Below are 16,657 nucleotides of genomic sequence, written 5' to 3'. Positions count from 1 at the left end.
CTGACGCTCCTGGATTGAACACATAAGCGGAGTGTACTATAATGGCAGCAGATGTCGTGTTAGTTCCACAATATTTTTTGGGTGTGGTCTCCATTAGAAGGAGGTAAATTAAATGGAAAGAAAAGTGAAGGAAGGGACATGGAAGGAAAGGGGAATAAGTGGGATGGGACAGAAGTGGAATGAAGCTGAGGTGAAGAGACTGTAATGGAGGGAGAGGGTTGGAGCAAACAACTGATCAGCACAGGGCAGACAGTCTTTAAAAAAAAAAAAATCTGTTCTCAACACCATAGTATCTCAGCACCTTCCAGTAACTTCTGCCTTAAATAACAAGACAATACATCTGTCATGTTGTGGTGGGTCTCTAATCCTCTCCCCAGAGAGAGAAGCATGTACAACAAAGTGTGTTGTTTTGGTAGGGTTTTAGGTTGGTTGGTTTTTTGTTGGAGAAGACATGGTCGAAGAAATGTGTCTTGCACTTGAAGCAGAAGGTCCTTGGTTGCTGAAGGAGTTCATTCCACAGGCTTGGCACAGCCCCTGAGAAAGTTCTATCTCTCTACACTATGGGTAAAGCTTGTCTGTGCAAGAGTTCCATTGTGCCAGAAAAGTGTAGTTGTTAAACAGTCTTCACCTCTGATCATCATCTTTAGATTTTTCAGATATCCTGGGCCCAGGCCATAGAGCTCCTAAAGATAAGGATTAAGACCTTGAACTTGATTGAAAATTCTATGGGAAGCCAGTAGAGAGTGTAGAATAGGTATGATGTGCTTGCTGTAGCCTTTGTTGATGAGATGTGCTTCACCATCTGTACTAGCTGGAGTTTATTAAGCACTGAAGGCTTCATGCCCAGCTACACTGCATTGCTATACTCCCACCAAAAAGTGACAAAAGGTGTGAACAGGCCAAGTCACCACGATGGGATGTAGCCTCTTAGCCAACCAGAGATGATAGCCGCTTCTGCAAGTAATGCTTTTCTATGTGAGAGCTTAGTGTTGGCGAAGAATCCAAGCGTGCTCCTAAACTGCAGCCCAAATTGATTGATTGTAGGTACTGTATATATCCTCAACCAAAGGAGAGTGCACTGAACCTGCAAACTCTTCAAGTCCAGTCAAAACTGTAGAAAGTTTTCTAGATGTCTGCTTTGGTTGCTCCTGTAGCTGCTCTTTCCAGCTAGAGTCTCTAGTTGGATCTTCTGCAGTTTTTCCCCAAGGCCACATGGCAGGGGTTCACCACCTGGTCCTAGTTTCTCCACAATGGAGGGTGGGTCTCCACTGCAGTTTTGGTTCTTGGAGGATCCTGGCTGTTTCCATTTTATCCCCTCATCCCCAGTGCAACATCCTTGCTGCTATGTTAATGCTTGGCTTACCTCCTATTACATCAAACCCCAGTCTTTATGCTGTATGTCTTGGTGGTGGTGAACTTTTTGAAGATAGTACTTTTAGACAAAATAATTTCAATATAAAGTGTAACTTGCCAGTTTCCTTTCTATGGCACTGTTCCGAGGAGGGAAATCACAACCTCTTGTGCACTCTAGTCTTTTATATTCAATGTCTCTACTTGCTCCTGATTGTACCAACCCTCAAAGGCAATGGTCTTCTGATACTCTGTGTCACAACTACATGTGCTAAGACTCAATTCATTTAGTCATTAGATTATTTTACTGACAATTTTTGGAGAGATTATAAACAAACTTGACTAGAGGAATGTTATAGACAGCACCACCGGGCTTCCCTAAACCTAATTATGGTACTGGCATATGTAGCTGGTGCTATAGCTTGCTGGTTACTCTATTGATTTCTCTGAGCCTTTGGCCAAGGCTTTTGAGGTCTTTGTCTATGTCCCACATGCAACCATTAGTGTTACCCATTCAGTGAATCAGACTAATATAAACCCCTGGCCTAGAAAGGCACCATTTGTTCCAGGCAGGGGTAACTGGGAGGAAAGGGTTGGATGCTCCTCTAGGATTTCGGAGAGAGGGGTTTGAGTCCAGCTTTGTCAGAGGCTTGCTGTATGACCTTGGCCAAGTCCTTTATTCGGTTTTCCAGCTGTGAAACAAATAACAGCACTTCTCTGCCTCAGGGGGGGTGTTGTGACCCTCTGAGGATAAATGTATTAAAGACACCCTGATACTATGGTAATGAGAACCACACAAGCACCTTAAACAGGCACGGGTGGACTTTGCAGTGGTGTCTGGCTCCCAAAGCCCCTATTTACACTAGGTCTGTGCCCCCCACGTTTGAAGACCCTTGCTCACAGGAGCTTTGTTTGCACAAGGGGACCCCACTACCAGGGCCGGCTTTAGGCCAATTCCACCAATTCCCCCGAATCGGGCCCCGCGCCTAAGAGGGCCCCGCGCCCAGTGGCAGGGCTGCCGGGGTGGGGGCAAGTGGCTGAGAATCCCTTCCCTGGCTAGAGGCTCCTTTTTAATTTTTACTCAGCCGGCGGCGCTCCGGGTCTTCGGCGGCACTTAGGCGGCGGGTCCTTCACTCACTCCAGGTCTTCGGCAGCACTTCGGCAGCAGGTCCTTCAGTGCCGCCAAAGCCCCGGAGCGAGTGAAGGACCCACCGCCGAAGACTAGGAGCGCCGCCCGGTGAGTACAAGCCCCACGTGTTTTTTTACTTTTTTTTTTTTTTTAAGTCATCCCTGCCGGGGCCCCGTCGAAACTGTTCGAATTGGGCCCCGCACTTCCTAAAGCCGGCCCTGCCCACTACATTGTTCCCCTACTACAGCTGAAAGCACAGGGCTGGCTCTGTTTAAAGTTGCTTGCGGCCCTACAGCGAGGGTGGGTAGCCGTGTACAGCGATGGACCGCGGTGGGAGAGAATGAGGCTGCTCATGGGACGGGGCCGTGTGAGGGAATGGGGCACTGGGTCTGGGCCCCACAGAACGAGGGGGGGGCGGGCTGACTGGAAAAGGCAGTAGACTGGGCTGTCAGGGCAGGGCCCAAGCAGCGACTGAGCTGGCGCGGGGGTAACTCCCCTCACACAAGGACGGAGCCTCGCCCCCGCCCCAACCGCTTTGTGATGCACAGACGACGCTTCGCGCGCGCCACAAAGGGAGCGGGGCGAACTTTTCCCGCGCGCCGTGCACGGACCAATGGGAAAGGGGGAGGCAGCACGAGGCGGGGTCGCCCGATCGCTTCCTTCCCCCCGCCTCCATCCGTCGAGAGGCGGAGCCGGGTGAGGCGGCTCTCGCTCAACGCCGCTCCCCCGCTCTTACAGCCTAGCAGCCAATCGGTCTCTTGTGTCCCCCCCCATGCATCATGAGAGCCAATTGGAGAGTTCGCGCTGGCCCATGAAGCCAATCAGAGGTCCGCTCGCCGGAGGGGCGGTGCCGGCAGCGACGTCGCTAACGGCTGGGCGGTGCTATGGCGAAGGGCGCGGGCGCGGGCGCGGCGCTGGTTTCCTCTCGCGCCTGGACGGAGGCCTCCGTGCAGCCGGAGACATGACCCGGCACCTCGGCGCTGGCTCCTCCGCACAGGGCTCGCCCGGCCGCCATTTTAAGCCGGCGGCCGCAGGGAGAGAGGGCGCCCGAGACTGCAGGTACCGGCGGGCAGGAACATGGCTCTGGGGCGCGGCAGCAGGTGTCAGCAAATGTCCTGGCCCGCCCCCTCCCGGCGGGGGGTGACACCCCCCGGGAGACCGCAGCGCCCAGCGTGCCTTGGGGGGGGGGTGTGTGTGTCCCCCCAAGGAGACCGCAGCGCCCAGCGTGCCTTGGGGGGGTGTGTGTGTCCCCAAGGAGACCGCAGTGCCCGGGGGGGTGTGTCCCCCCCCCCCCCCGGGGCCCCCACCCCCCCCGGGCCCCGGGGGGGGCCCCCCCCCCCCAGGCGACCCCGGGGCCCCCCCCCCCCACCCCGTAGGGAGACACCAGAACTCAGCATGTGCTGCTGCATCTCAGTTTTTCTGGGAGAATTGGCCCGTATATACATTTGCAAGTGCCCAACTCAGAGGAAAATAAGTACTGTAGTGTGCTACTCTCCCAAGTTCCACCCCCTTGAGACTGTCCGACAGGTGCCTTCTGGGCTTGGTCTGGCCTTCATGGGGTGCAAAGTACTTCTTGTGGTTTAGGAGGGTTGTTGGACTCGCCTCTGTGGAGCTCCGGGTTGTTGCTTATGCAATTCCTGTGTTCATGTGGGTGTTGGTGCTGCTGTTTGTTTTTCTCACAAGCAGGTGAAGAATTGATAGTGTTGTGTTGCTTAATAACAAATTGATCTCTCCGCTCTTTGGAGGGTTGTAGGTCAGGGGTAGGCAACCTATGGCACACGTGCCGAAGGCGGCACCTGAGCTGATTTTCAGTGGCACTCACACTGCCCGGGTCCTGGCCACCGGCCCGGGGGGCTCTGCATTTTAATTTAATTTTAAATGAAGCTTCTTAAACATTTTAAAAACCTTACTTACTTTACATACAACAATAGTTTACTTATATATTATAGACTTATAGAAAGAGACCTTCTAAAAACATTAAAATGTATTACTGGCATGCAGAACCTTAAATTAGAGTGAATAAATGAAGACTCGGCACACCACTTCTGAAAGGTTGCTGACCCCTGTTGTAGGTGATGGGCTAGCTCTTTCTTTACTTTTATTTGGTGCCAGTGGTTCTGATAACAGTAGATGGCTGAATGGCAGACTTGGAAGCAAATTGAAAATGGTGGCTGACCCAAAAAGTACTAATTCAGCAAGTCAGTCATACTGGAGTCCTACCCATGTGTGCAGAGGTTGCAGCTCTCAACATGTACTAGTCTGTTTTGAGTCCAGCAAGAATTGTAGCTAATTGAGAGAACTGGTCTTAAGAGCTCAGATCAAAAGAGAGAACTTCTGTTTATCTTTAACTGTAGTTGGCCTGTCCCAGATATGACTAATACCAGCTCATGATATTGAAATCAAAGCAACGTGAGGGTGGCACCAAATGAAAGTTTTTTATACCATCTGGGTTCATCTGTCCAGCTGTTTGTGTAACCCATGCTTGCTTGGTGTGGTGCTGTGTCCTCCTCTAGTGGCACCTAGCCCAGCTAGAGATTGATGAGTCGGCTACAGTCTTAGGTAGGAGCCACATGGCTTTTAGCTCATGCAGTAGAGTCTCGTACACTAAGCTTCAGAGGTCTTGGGTTCAATCCTGACCACCGATGACCAGATTCTATTGGTGTTACACTTGCAATCAGATGAATTCTGCTGATGACTTGGTCAGCTCCATCCCAAACTTTCTGTATGTGACAGGAGGCTTTCTCCTACATAATGGAACACCTTATTTTGCCCTTCTATTTCCTTTGTTTTTCCTCCATCTTAATATTACCTGTTCTGGAGGGGAAACTGGTATGGTTTAATTTTCCTCTCTCTATGACTTCCTATTTTGGAAAGTGAAACTGATCTGTGTGGCTTTTGTTCTTTGTGAAGCATTCAGATGAAAGTGGTTATTTTGAAAATGTCTGTTGGCCAACTTGCAGCCTGGTACTTTGCAGACTTTGAAAAGACTGTCATGAGATGGTAGATGTTAAAAAGCTTCCAGAGGGACAAAACAAAGTCATTATTCCTATAGATATATTAGTTTGAGATGCTATTGTGGCAAGGGCATATATGTTTGGTACTCTGCTCCCATTTTGTGTAACTGGTTTGTTTGATGGACTAGCAATATTGGTGCTGCTGCAGATTTCTTTAAAGATTAAACATGGATCTGAAGAAGATGGATATAGATAATAAACACTTTGGAAGGACTGTGGGTCCTTATGTTCTTAGGGTATTAAACAGATTAGTTTCAGTGGTTAAAAGTACTTTATAAGGAGCTTTTATTAAAAATAGGCTTGTACTGTTATTTCCTGTTTTATGAGATACAAAGAAAGCTTGAAAAGTGTGTTAAATGGGTTGTTTGCTTTTTTTTTTTTTAATTGAAGGATTTTGTTTGCTGCTTGTCTTATTATCAGGAATGTCGAGTAAGATCATCCCAGTTGTCTGTGGGGTCCCCCTGAGTCCTTTTTGGTGGTCTCGGATGTATTGTGTACTCACACATTATTTGAAAGAGATTTAGTAAAGGCTTTTTTTCCCCCTTGAAAACGTAAATTGAGGAAGATGTTGACACAAATATTTTAAAGTCTGACTGAAAATCTTTCCCCTCTCAATTACTTACTTTCATTCTTTTAATTGTTGTGACACTGTCACTTCACTAGTTCTCCATCTTCCAGGGCTGATGGCCTGGATTTTCAATTATCAGGGGGTAGCCGTGTTAGTCTGTATCCACAAAAACAACAAGGAGTCCGGTGGCACCTTAAAGACTAACAGATTTATTTGGGCATAAGCTTTCAAGGGTAAAAAAGGTGCCACCGGACTCTTTGTTGTTTTTGTGGATTTTCAATGTATGTTTGTTTGTTTGTTTGTTTTTAAAGGGGAGGCAAAAATGCACTGCTTCCCAAAATACACACAAACCTATGCATCCTTTTAGGTTTTTACCCCTACTGAGTTATTTGTCTTTGTCGTGTTTGCCTTTATCTGAAGTATCTAATATACTCCATTGTCTGAGAGAGGATATTAGTCTTGAATGATCATTGACCTATTAATAGGACAGATACTATCGCCCATGGTTACAAAAGGCAATGTGTCTTTAAGGTCTATCCTTCTACCCTTTCTGTTCTAAATTTTACAGTGACATTAAAAAAACAAAAATTGATGGAAAGAGCAAATATCAAATAAAATTGCATACCATTTACTATTTTAACCCTGAAAGAAAGGCATATATACTCAGGTTTTTCTGTCCCTTCTTTTGGACTGAAGTTTCTGACCACTGTTGCTTCAGAGTGCAAGGGCTGGGAAGATCCTACTGCTGTGGGCCTGCTGGGAGAAGGCTGGAGAATAGAGCTTCCTCCAAGAGCCTTTCTTCTCCTACTGGGTGAGGCAAAGGTGGAAGATATTTAATTATCACAATAATGATGATCAGGGCTTTTTATGTACTATTCATGACTTGTCTATCTTGATAATATGTAAAATGATTTTCTCCTAAGTATGGATTTTCCCCCAAGTGTGGCTGTGATGTTACATCTACCCTAGATGTTAACAAGAATACATAGTTAGTTTTTATACGGTCATATAGTCTGGTCACAGCACACGTTTGTTGCAATTGTGAGTATACTCTGAAATTCAAATCTTAATTTAACCCATTTAAATTAACATTAGGTGCAGGAAATTTCCTATGTGTGTGTGCGCCTTAAAAGCAAGGCAATCAAAACTTAGTGTTATTTTTTTTAAAGATAAGGTTTCTCCTCCAGTCTTTTTTTTTTAAAATCAAATGTAAAAATTAATATATTAGTACTCTTAAAAGGTGACTGAAAAGTGCTACAAACTCAAGCCTCAGTTCAGCAGGGTACTTAAGTATGTTCCTAACTCTAAATATGTGAGTACTGTAGTCACACTGACTTTCTGGAGGCATGTGCTTAAGTCCCTGAATTGAGACGTTTGCTGGACTTCTAGATACAGCGCTAACTGTCCTTTTCAGGCTCAGAGCTAAAGACAGTTTTGTAACATGTCTCTCATAGCTTGTTTTATTGGAATTAAGTAATCACTTTAATCTGTAAAAGCATAACCAAAATATGGGTAATTGGAGATCTTAGACAGTCCTCAACAAATAAAGCTGGTCTTTGTAATCTTCTGCTTTTCATCTGCATACTAATTCAGTATGACTAGAGTGTTAGAAAGTACACTCTGGTTACATCACCTTTAGGAAACTATTTTAATTAACATGCATCTGACCAAGTGGGCATTCACCCACGAAAGCTTATGCTCCAATACATCTGTTAGTCTTAAAGGTGCCACAGGACTCTGTTTCTTTTAATAAAGACCATTTGCCGTACATCAGACTCCTCCCTTCAACATCATCTGTTTGGAACCTAAAGAAACTTCCACAAATAAAAATAGGAACCATCATGTGAGTCAGCAATAATTTCCTTCTCTTCTGGGAAGAGAGTGTAGATGGTGCTCATTCCATTACTTTTGAGTTAGACTGTTATGGGTTCTGCCTCCAGTGGCAGGACTTCAGGAGACCGGCTGTGGGGCTTCTGGCCCCCCAGCTCTGGCTGCTGGTCCCTGGCTCTGGTCCCAGGCTCCTGCTGCTATGTGGCAGGAGCTGTCCCTGGGTGCTGACTTCCTGGTCCCGGCTGCATAGCAGTGGGCTCCAACCCCCGGCTTCAGCTGTGCAGACCCTGCTCTGACGATGCAGCAGTGTGCGCTGACCCCCGGCTCCGGCCATTCAGGCTCAACCCTGCCCTTGCCCCCATTGCCCTGGGCCCTCACTGCCTTTCCCCTCTGACCTCCCCATCCAGGGCTTAATTTTCCTGGGGCTTGCTGAGAAAAGTAATGTTAACAAACACTTTTCACAGCAGACTTACTAACTTGCTGGGAGGCTGTGGTAAGTGGTACTTGTATGTTGTTAGTATCAGGTATCATTTATCACAGCCTCCCAGCTAGCTACTAAGTGTGCTGTGAAAAGTGATATTAACAAACATACAGATATCAGCAAAAACAACGAGGAGTCCTTATGGCACCTTAGAGACAAATTTATTTGGGCATAAGCTTTTGTGGGCTATAACCCACGTCATCAGATGCATGGAGTGGAAAATACAGTAGGGAGGTATAAATACACAGCACATGAAAAGATGGGAGTTGCCTTACCGAGTTGGGGGGGGGGGGCGGCAATTCAATTAGGATGTGGATGTGACCCATTTCCAACAGTTGACAAAAAGGGGTGAATATCAACAGAGGGAAAATTACTTTTTGTAGTGACCCAGCCACTCTCAATCTTTATTCAGGCCTAATTTGATGGTGTCAAGTTTGCAAATTACTTCTAGTTCTGCAGTTTCTCGTTGAAGTCTGCTTTTGAAGTTTTTTGTTGTTGAAGAATTGCCACTTTTAAGTCTGTTGTTGTGTCCAAGGAGATTGAAGTGCTCTCCTACTGGTTTTTGAATGTTACAATTCTTGATGTCTGATTTGTGTCCATTTATTCTTTTGCGTAGAGACTGTCCGGTTTGGCCAATGTACATGATGGCATATATCACATGGGTAGATATGCAGCTGAACGAGCCCCTGATGGTGTGGCTGATGTGGTTAGGTCCTATGATGGTGTTCTTTGAATAGATATGCGGACAGAGTTGGCAATGCAGTTTGTTGCAGGGATTGGTTCCTGGGTTAGTGTTTCAGTTGTGTGTGGCGTGTAGTTGCTGGTGAGTATTTGCTTCAGGTTGGGGGGCTGTCTCCCAAGTTCTGTGAGAGTGAGGGGTTGTCCTCCAGGATAGGTTGTAGATCCTTGATGATGCGCTGGAGAGGTTTTAGTTGGGCACTGTAGGTGATGGCTAGTGGCGTTCTGTTACTTTCTTTGTTGGGCCTGTTCTGTAGTAGGTGACTTCCAACCCAGGAACCAATCCCTGTAACAGACCGCGTTGCCAACTCTGTCCGCATATCTATTCAAGGGACACCATCATAGGACCTAACCACATCAGCCACAGCATCAGGGGCTCATTCACCTGCACATCTACCAAGAGTTGGTGGCCATACTCTGAGGCCACCAAAATATTTGTTGTGAGGACCCCTCCACTAAGGGCAGGTCTACACTTAAAACAGTGCGACGGCGCAGCTGCAGCGCTTAAGTAAAGATGCTTCTATGCCAGTCAGTGTAGTTAATCCACCTCCTTGAGAGGCAGTGGCTATGTTGACGCAAGAAGCTCTCCTTCCAACGTAGCACTGTTTACACTGCGGGTTTGGTCGATATAACTATGTTGCTCAGGGGTGTGGGTTTTTCGCACCCCTGCGTGACCTAGTTATACTTATATAAGTGTAGTGTAGACCTTGCCTAACAGTAATATGTCACTAATTTTTATATCCTGCTTTACAAGACACTCTTTGGCTAAATGTTCTGACAAGTGTGTTGGGTGCGCCCTATGCCAGTTGGCACAAAGGGGCTATTAGGGTCAGAGGTCTCAGTCCAAATGGAGGCCCCATTGAGCTAGGTTCTGTACAATGACATGTTAAGAGAAAGTCCCTGCTCCAAAAGGTTACAATTTAAGTAGACGAAGGAAGGGGTAGAATGCAAAACAGACAGTATGTGACTTGTCTAAGATCACAGAGCAGGTCACTATCAGGGCTGGGATAGGAACTCACTTCTCCTGAATCTAATCCATTGTTTTATCCATTAGACCACACTGCTTCTCGTTTTACTATTGTATTTTTTTTTCCTGGTTAGTGGCTGAGATTTCTGTTTCAATTAAAGGATTTAATCCTTGATCAGGGTAGAAAGCATTGCTTGACTGGCTCCTTTCTGAAAGGACGCAGAAGTTAGAGCTGGCCAACTTGCCTATCTTGAGTCTCTCTTGTGTGGGTTTTCACAAGATTTAATTGTCACCCCTTTTGATAGATAGGTATTTGGGTGATTGATGCAGCCAAAGCAACACTCTCTCATCACTGCACTGACATTGAGTTTTATGTCATCTGATCCAAAAGGGGAGTCTTTCTGCTTCTGTACTGTCTAACTGAGTTTGGGGTCTGAAAAAGGGCTACCTGGCTAAAGCACAATCCACAGAAGATGGAGGTGATACTGGTTGATTTGGAGTGACCTCTAGAGAAAATGGTAGTTTTTATCTATCCTCTTGAAGGTGGTTTGTTTTTGGTTTTGCCAGCTTCTTATAGTAAGATATACAACATATAGTTCATGTTGGATTGCAGTTGCTGCACATAAATGTCAAATAGCAGCAGTGCCCAAAAGTTTGCTTTTGAGGGAAAGGGTGCGTACATTTGGCAAAGAGATTCCCCTTGAATGTGTACCTAGTCAGATAGAGACAAGGTGGGTGAGGTAATATTTTTTATAGGACCAGCTTCTGTTGGTGAAAGTGATTAGTTTTTGAGGTTATTCAGAGCTCTTCTTCAGGTCTGGGAAACTTACTCAGGCCAGGACTACACTATAGACCTATATTGGTATAACTACGTTGCTCAGGGGTCTGAAAAATCCACACCCCTGAGCGATGTAATTATACCAACCTAACCCCCTGTGTAGATAGCGCTATGTCAGTGGGAGAGCTTCTCCTATCAACATAGCTACCGCCTGTTGGAGAGGTGGATTAACTACACTGATGGGAGAAGCTCTCCCATCAGTGTAGTAATGTCTTCAGTAAAGTGGTGCAGCTAAGCTGTAGTGCTGTACATGAAGGCAAGCCCTCAGGGCGGGTCTACACTTAAAATGCTGCATCTGATAAAGTTCTACATGGGAAATTATTGATGATGGGAATTAATATGAAAATTGAAAGGTGGATAAGGAACTGGCTGAAGGTAAGACTACAGTGAGTCATACTGAAAGGTGAACTGTCAAGCTGGGGGGAAGTTACTAATGGAGTTCCTCAGGGATTGGTCTTGGGACAAATCTTCATTAACATTTTTATTAATGACCGTAGCACAAAAAGTGGGAGTGTGCTAATAAAATTTGCAAATGAGACAAAGTTGGGAGGTATTGTCCATACGGAAGAGGAGCAGAATATCATACAAGAAGATCTGGAGGACTTTGAAAAGTCTAACAACAAGAATTTTTGCTGTAAGCCGGGGACCTATCATTTGGAAGAGACAGAGGAGGAGAAAGACCTGGGTGTATTGGTTGATCACAGGATGACTATGCCAATGTGATGCAGCCATGAAAAAGGCTAATGCAGTCCTAGGATGCATCAGGCGAGGTATTCCAGTAGAGAGAGAGAAGTATTAGTACCATTATACAAGGCACTGGTGAGACCTCATCTGGACTATTCTGTGCAATTCTGGTCTCCCATGTTGAAGAAAGATGAATTCAAACTGGAACAGGTGCAGAGAAGGGCTACTAGGATGAACTGAGGAATGGAAAACCGACCTTATGAAAGGAGACTCAAAGAGCTTGGCTTGATTAGCTTAACCAAAAGAAGGCTGAGGGGAGGTATGATTGTCGTCTATAAATACATCCGAGGGATAAATACCGGGGGGGGAGAGGAGTTAACTTATATAAGTCGCCAATGTAGACACAAGAACAAATGAATATAAACTGGCCATCAATAAGTTTAGGCTTGACATTAGGCAAAGGTTTCTAACCATCAGAGGAGTGAAGTTCTGGAACAGCCTCCCAAGGGGAGCAGTGGGGGCAAAAAACCGAACTGGCTTCCAGACTGACCTTGATAAGTTTATGAAGGGGATGTTCTGTTGAGAGTGCCTACAGTGGCATGTGACCCATCTCCGACTGCTAGCAGCAGATATCTCCAATGGCCGGTGCTGGGACACAAGATGGGGAGGGCTCTGAGTTGTGACCGAGAATTCTTTCCCATGTGTCTGGCTGGTGGGTCTTGTCCACATGTTCAGGATCTATCTGATTGCCATATTTGGGATTGGGAAGGAATTTTCCCTCGGGTCAGATTGGGAGAGACCCTAGGGGTTTTTCTCCTTCCTGTGTAGCATGGGGCATGGATCAATTGCAGGTTTAAACTAGGGTACATGGTGGATTCTTTGTCACTTGAAGTCTTTAAATCATGGCTTGAGGACTTCAGTAGCTCAGCCAGAGGTTAGTGGTCTATGACAGAAATAGGTGTGTGAGGCTTTATGGCCTGCAATGTGCAGGAGGTCGGATTAGATGATCACGATGGTCCCTTCTGGCCTTAAAGTCTGAGTCTGAGAAGCGTCGCTGTAGCGCTTAAGTGAAGATGCTCCTATGCCGATGGGAGAGACCTCTCTGGTCGGTGTAGTTAATCCACCTCCCTGAGAGGCAGTAGCTACGTCGATGGGAGACGCTCTCCTGTACATGGTTTTGTGTGTGTATATTCAAGGTGAAGTGGCCCATTACCACCGCTCCAGTTATAGGGAGGAAAAGAAGGCGGGGTGGGGAAGCAACTGGGGGGTGGGAGGGTTGTTAGTGGGTTACAGATTGTTGTAATAAGCCATAAATCCAGTGTGTCTATTGAGTCCATGATTTTTAGTGTGTAGCAAAAATTTTAATTTATGCTCCCAGGCTATCTTTTGAAAGTGTTGTGCTGGTTTCCTTTGACAATTAAGACTGATAGGTCAGAGATAGTGATCGCTTTATGAAAAGCGTTCACCCACATGTGATGTAATGTTTTTTGTCTTTTATCACTTTCCTGTGTGAGTAAATTTGACAGCGTAGTGATTGTCTGGTTTCACCCACATAGTTGCTATTGGGGCATTTAGTGCATTGGATGAGGAACACCACATATTGTGCTAGGCGTGTGTAGGAACAATGGATCTTGAAAGGTGTGTTGTGCGGGGTGTTGATCATTTTACAGTAGAAATAGATTATTGGATAACAAAGAGCAAAGGCAGTGTGTTCAGAGAGGAGGAGGTTGCAATTGTAAATCAGGGATGTTTTAAAAACTATACCTAAGTATCTCCAGAGCTTGATCAGCAAGACTGGTTGGTTGAGATTTTCAGAGTTGAATGCAGGGGTTTTAGCCACAGATTCAGTCAAAATTAATGGAAGCAGTGTGGCTAAATCCCCTCATCAGCTTTGAAAATCTCACCCTTAAAAAATGACCACTTAGTACCAGTGTTCCCTCTAATTTTTCCCACCCATCTGCGGAATGAATTTTGTTATGTGCACAATTATGGACGTGATGTGTGGCACATCACCTTCATATCGGTGCACATAACAAAATCCATATTGGGATGTTGGGGTGGGGCCAACAGGTTCGGAGTGTGCGAGGGGGCTCGGCTGGGGCAGAGGGATGGGGTGCAGGGGAGTGAGGGCTCCGGCTGGGGGTGCAGGCTCTGGGGTGGGGCCGCAGGCTCTGGGGTGGGGCCAGGGATGAGGGGTTCAGGGCTGGGGTCCAGGGATGTGAGGGCTCTGGTGGTGCAGACTCTGAGGTGGAGCCGGGTATGAGGGGTTTGGGGTGCAGGAGGGGGCTATGGTGGGGAGAGAGAGGACTCCCTCCCCCCCCCCCAGCTCTTTCTCTCCACAGCAGCACCTGGGCTGGGCGGGGGCACCTCTCCCTGCCGCGGCAGCTCCGGGGCTGGGGCCACAGGATAGGTGCCCCTCCCCTGGCCCCCACAGGTCCGGCTGGGGCTGGGTTTGGGGAGGGGTTCCCCATGACAAGTCCAGACTGGGGCCAGGCCGTGCTGTGCTTCCCTGGCCGCAGCTGGGTCTGGGCTGGGGCCGGGCCGTGCTGCCCTGCCCAGGCCCCGGCATAGTTGGGGCGGGGGGCTGCCCCGGCTGTGGTAGGTTGGGGGCCGGGTTAGGTTGGAGCGCCCCCTCCCCCGGTCGTGGCAGGTCAGTGAGTAGGTTCCCCGAGTGCCTGCGCAGCGCTAAATAGGCTGCTGCGCGGCCGCAAAGCTTACAGAGAACGTAGCTTAGTACTTTTTATAGTTTCTCATACCATTCAGAGTAGGAAAAGGAATTCTGTCATCTGCTTGTTTTTTCAAGGCTTTATACTGGACAGAATGCTATTGGAACTTAGTTTTAACACTTACAAAATTTTCTGTAACAAATGGGTAAAATATTACAGGATTTCAGTTTTATCTGTATTTCCTACAGCAGCATTGATATCGTGAAAACTGTATATTTAGGCTATAATTCTGTTTCCTTTTCAGAAATCAGTCTATTACCGATTTCTTCAAACCAGCTCCAAAACAAGGTAAGTTAATCATTGTTATGAAAGATCTTTCATACATGAGTTTTCTTAAATTATACAAGTGCAGAAATCTAACTAAACTTATTTCCAGTTGTGAAACTTCTAACCTATAGAAGACCTTAGCTGTATAACCAGATGTTTAAGAAATGTTGCTGATCAGTTTCATTTTTATGTTTTGGGCATGAAAATACTGTTTGAAATAATTTACATAGTGCAAGTGAACATTGAATTGCTTAATAGTCTGTTCGGCTGGTGAGAGAGAAAGATGGAGTAACAAAAGGTGTGTTCTTAATTCAGGTTAGTTAACTAAGCTAGCAGTAAAGAGACAGCAACTCAGTTTTTAACTCTGGTTAGCAGGTTGAGTTAGTCTCTAGGGGCATGATGTTAAACTCAAGCTGCTAATCCAAATTAGTTTTCAGCTTGGGTTAACAGCTTGAGTTAAAGCCTCTATGGGAATGTGGGGTTGAACTCAAGCTGCTAAAGAGAGTTAAAAGCTGCGTTGCTGTGTCTTCACTGCCATATTACCCAGAGTTGACTAACTCTGGTTAGTTAACCTGAATTAAGGACATACCTTTTCTTTATTTGACAGTAGGTTCTGCATTGTTACTTCATATTTTGTGTCTAAAAGCTTCTTTATTTCTCTTTGTAATAGTGTGGTGACTAAATTATGCATAATTAATTTTTATATTTTGTATCTCTTTAAATTTGGCAATAAAGACAGAATTGTATTGTGTTCTCCGGACAAAAGAAATGTAAAAAATGGGGATGTTGAACTGTCGGTCATACGTACAGAACGGTTTGAAAAGAAAATATCATCTCAGAAGAAAACTAGAAGGGAAAAGATTCCAGTCCAATCACCAAACAAGAGTCCTGTAATGGATGACTTATTGAGAGGAGCTAACAGAGAGAAAAAGGACAGTCCAAAAGTTTTAGAGAACAATAGAGCATGCATGGTGCTAAGCTCAAAGTATCCGAAGGTTGTGGTTCGAAAACTCCTTATGTCTGCAGGCCCTCCCAACTATTCCTTGACAAAAAAGGATACGACCAGTAAGAGAGAACAGGGGAGGAATGAAAAGTGTCCAATTAAAACAAGAACACCGTTTTATGAAAATGGTAGGGAACAGCGGATTGACTGTATGGATCTAGAGGAGGCCAGTTCAGATGCCAGCAAATGGGTTTCAACATCAGAAGCTGACGTCTTAAAAAACTATGCCAGAAGTAATGGTAATGTGAACAATAAGCCTTTGTGCCAAAAAGCCGGGCATTCCACAAAGCTCCAGTACAGCCCTGCTGAGTCTCAATATTGGTTACCACTGGAAACTTACTGCAAAGAAGGAGAGCAGAAGAGACACAGAATGGAACAGTCTAAACTGCAGCCCTTCAGTCCAGTAAAGGTATTCTTGGGAACAGGTATATCAAACCAGGTATGTCTGCAAGTGTCAATAAGGGCCAAACCTCTGACCAATATTTTAGGTGAATGTGATTACATACAGCATATATTACATAGTATTGTCTTTTTAAGCAAAGCATTGCTAAACTGATTAATAGCTATTTTTAAGTTAGTCAGAAATAACTAGCTTAAAAGTTACCTGCTCAAAACACAAGACTACCCAAGCTAGGTATAAGTTTACTTGAACACACCAAATCTTGAGGACCCATCTGATAATTCATAACCTTAAGTCATAACCATTGAGCAATAGGAAGGGACATTAGCTCTCTTCCTGGCAGCAGTGGTCTGCTTTCATTCTCAATTTTCAGTGTAAACAGTGCTTTGATGGAAATTGCAGTGTCCTCCCTCCCTCCCCCCCAAGTGGTAAACTTAAATGCAAAGGCAGATGTACTGATGCTGGAAACCAGTACAAATATGCAAAAATAATATAAAGTGAAGTATATTGATTTAACTGATGGCATTTTATTTAAAAAAAAGCTTGTTTTGACAAGGTAATTTTAGGTGAAGCAGTGATCCTCTCTCCCTGTATGCCACTTTTTAGGTATTTACAACTTTAGAATTAAGGCAGCGGTTCTCAGACTGGGTGGGGACCAAAGT

General features: G+C 45.7%; 1 protein-coding gene across 1 annotated transcript in view; it reads left to right on the top strand.

The window, feature by feature from the left end:
* The first annotated feature begins 3,406 nt into the window (after window positions 1–3,406).
* Window positions 3,407–16,657, top strand: part of SLF2 (SMC5-SMC6 complex localization factor 2) — a 48,976-nt gene continuing 35,725 nt past the window's right edge. Inside the window, exons 1-3 of the mRNA XM_026650955.2 lie at window positions 3,407–3,538; window positions 14,570–14,613; window positions 15,328–16,034. Coding sequence (XP_026506740.1) covers window positions 3,441–3,538; window positions 14,570–14,613; window positions 15,328–16,034 — 849 coding nt within the window. The 5' untranslated portion in view covers window positions 3,407–3,440. The remainder of the gene's footprint in view (window positions 3,539–14,569; window positions 14,614–15,327; window positions 16,035–16,657) is intronic.

The sequence above is a fragment of the Terrapene carolina genome, unplaced genomic scaffold (assembly GCF_002925995.2).
Source record: "Terrapene carolina triunguis isolate 2854851 unplaced genomic scaffold, T_m_triunguis-2.0 Scaffold95, whole genome shotgun sequence".
NCBI lineage: Eukaryota > Metazoa > Chordata > Testudines > Emydidae > Terrapene > Terrapene triunguis.
The sequence above is the reverse complement of the archived record's forward strand: the minus strand, read 5'-3'. Positions and strand labels throughout refer to the sequence as shown.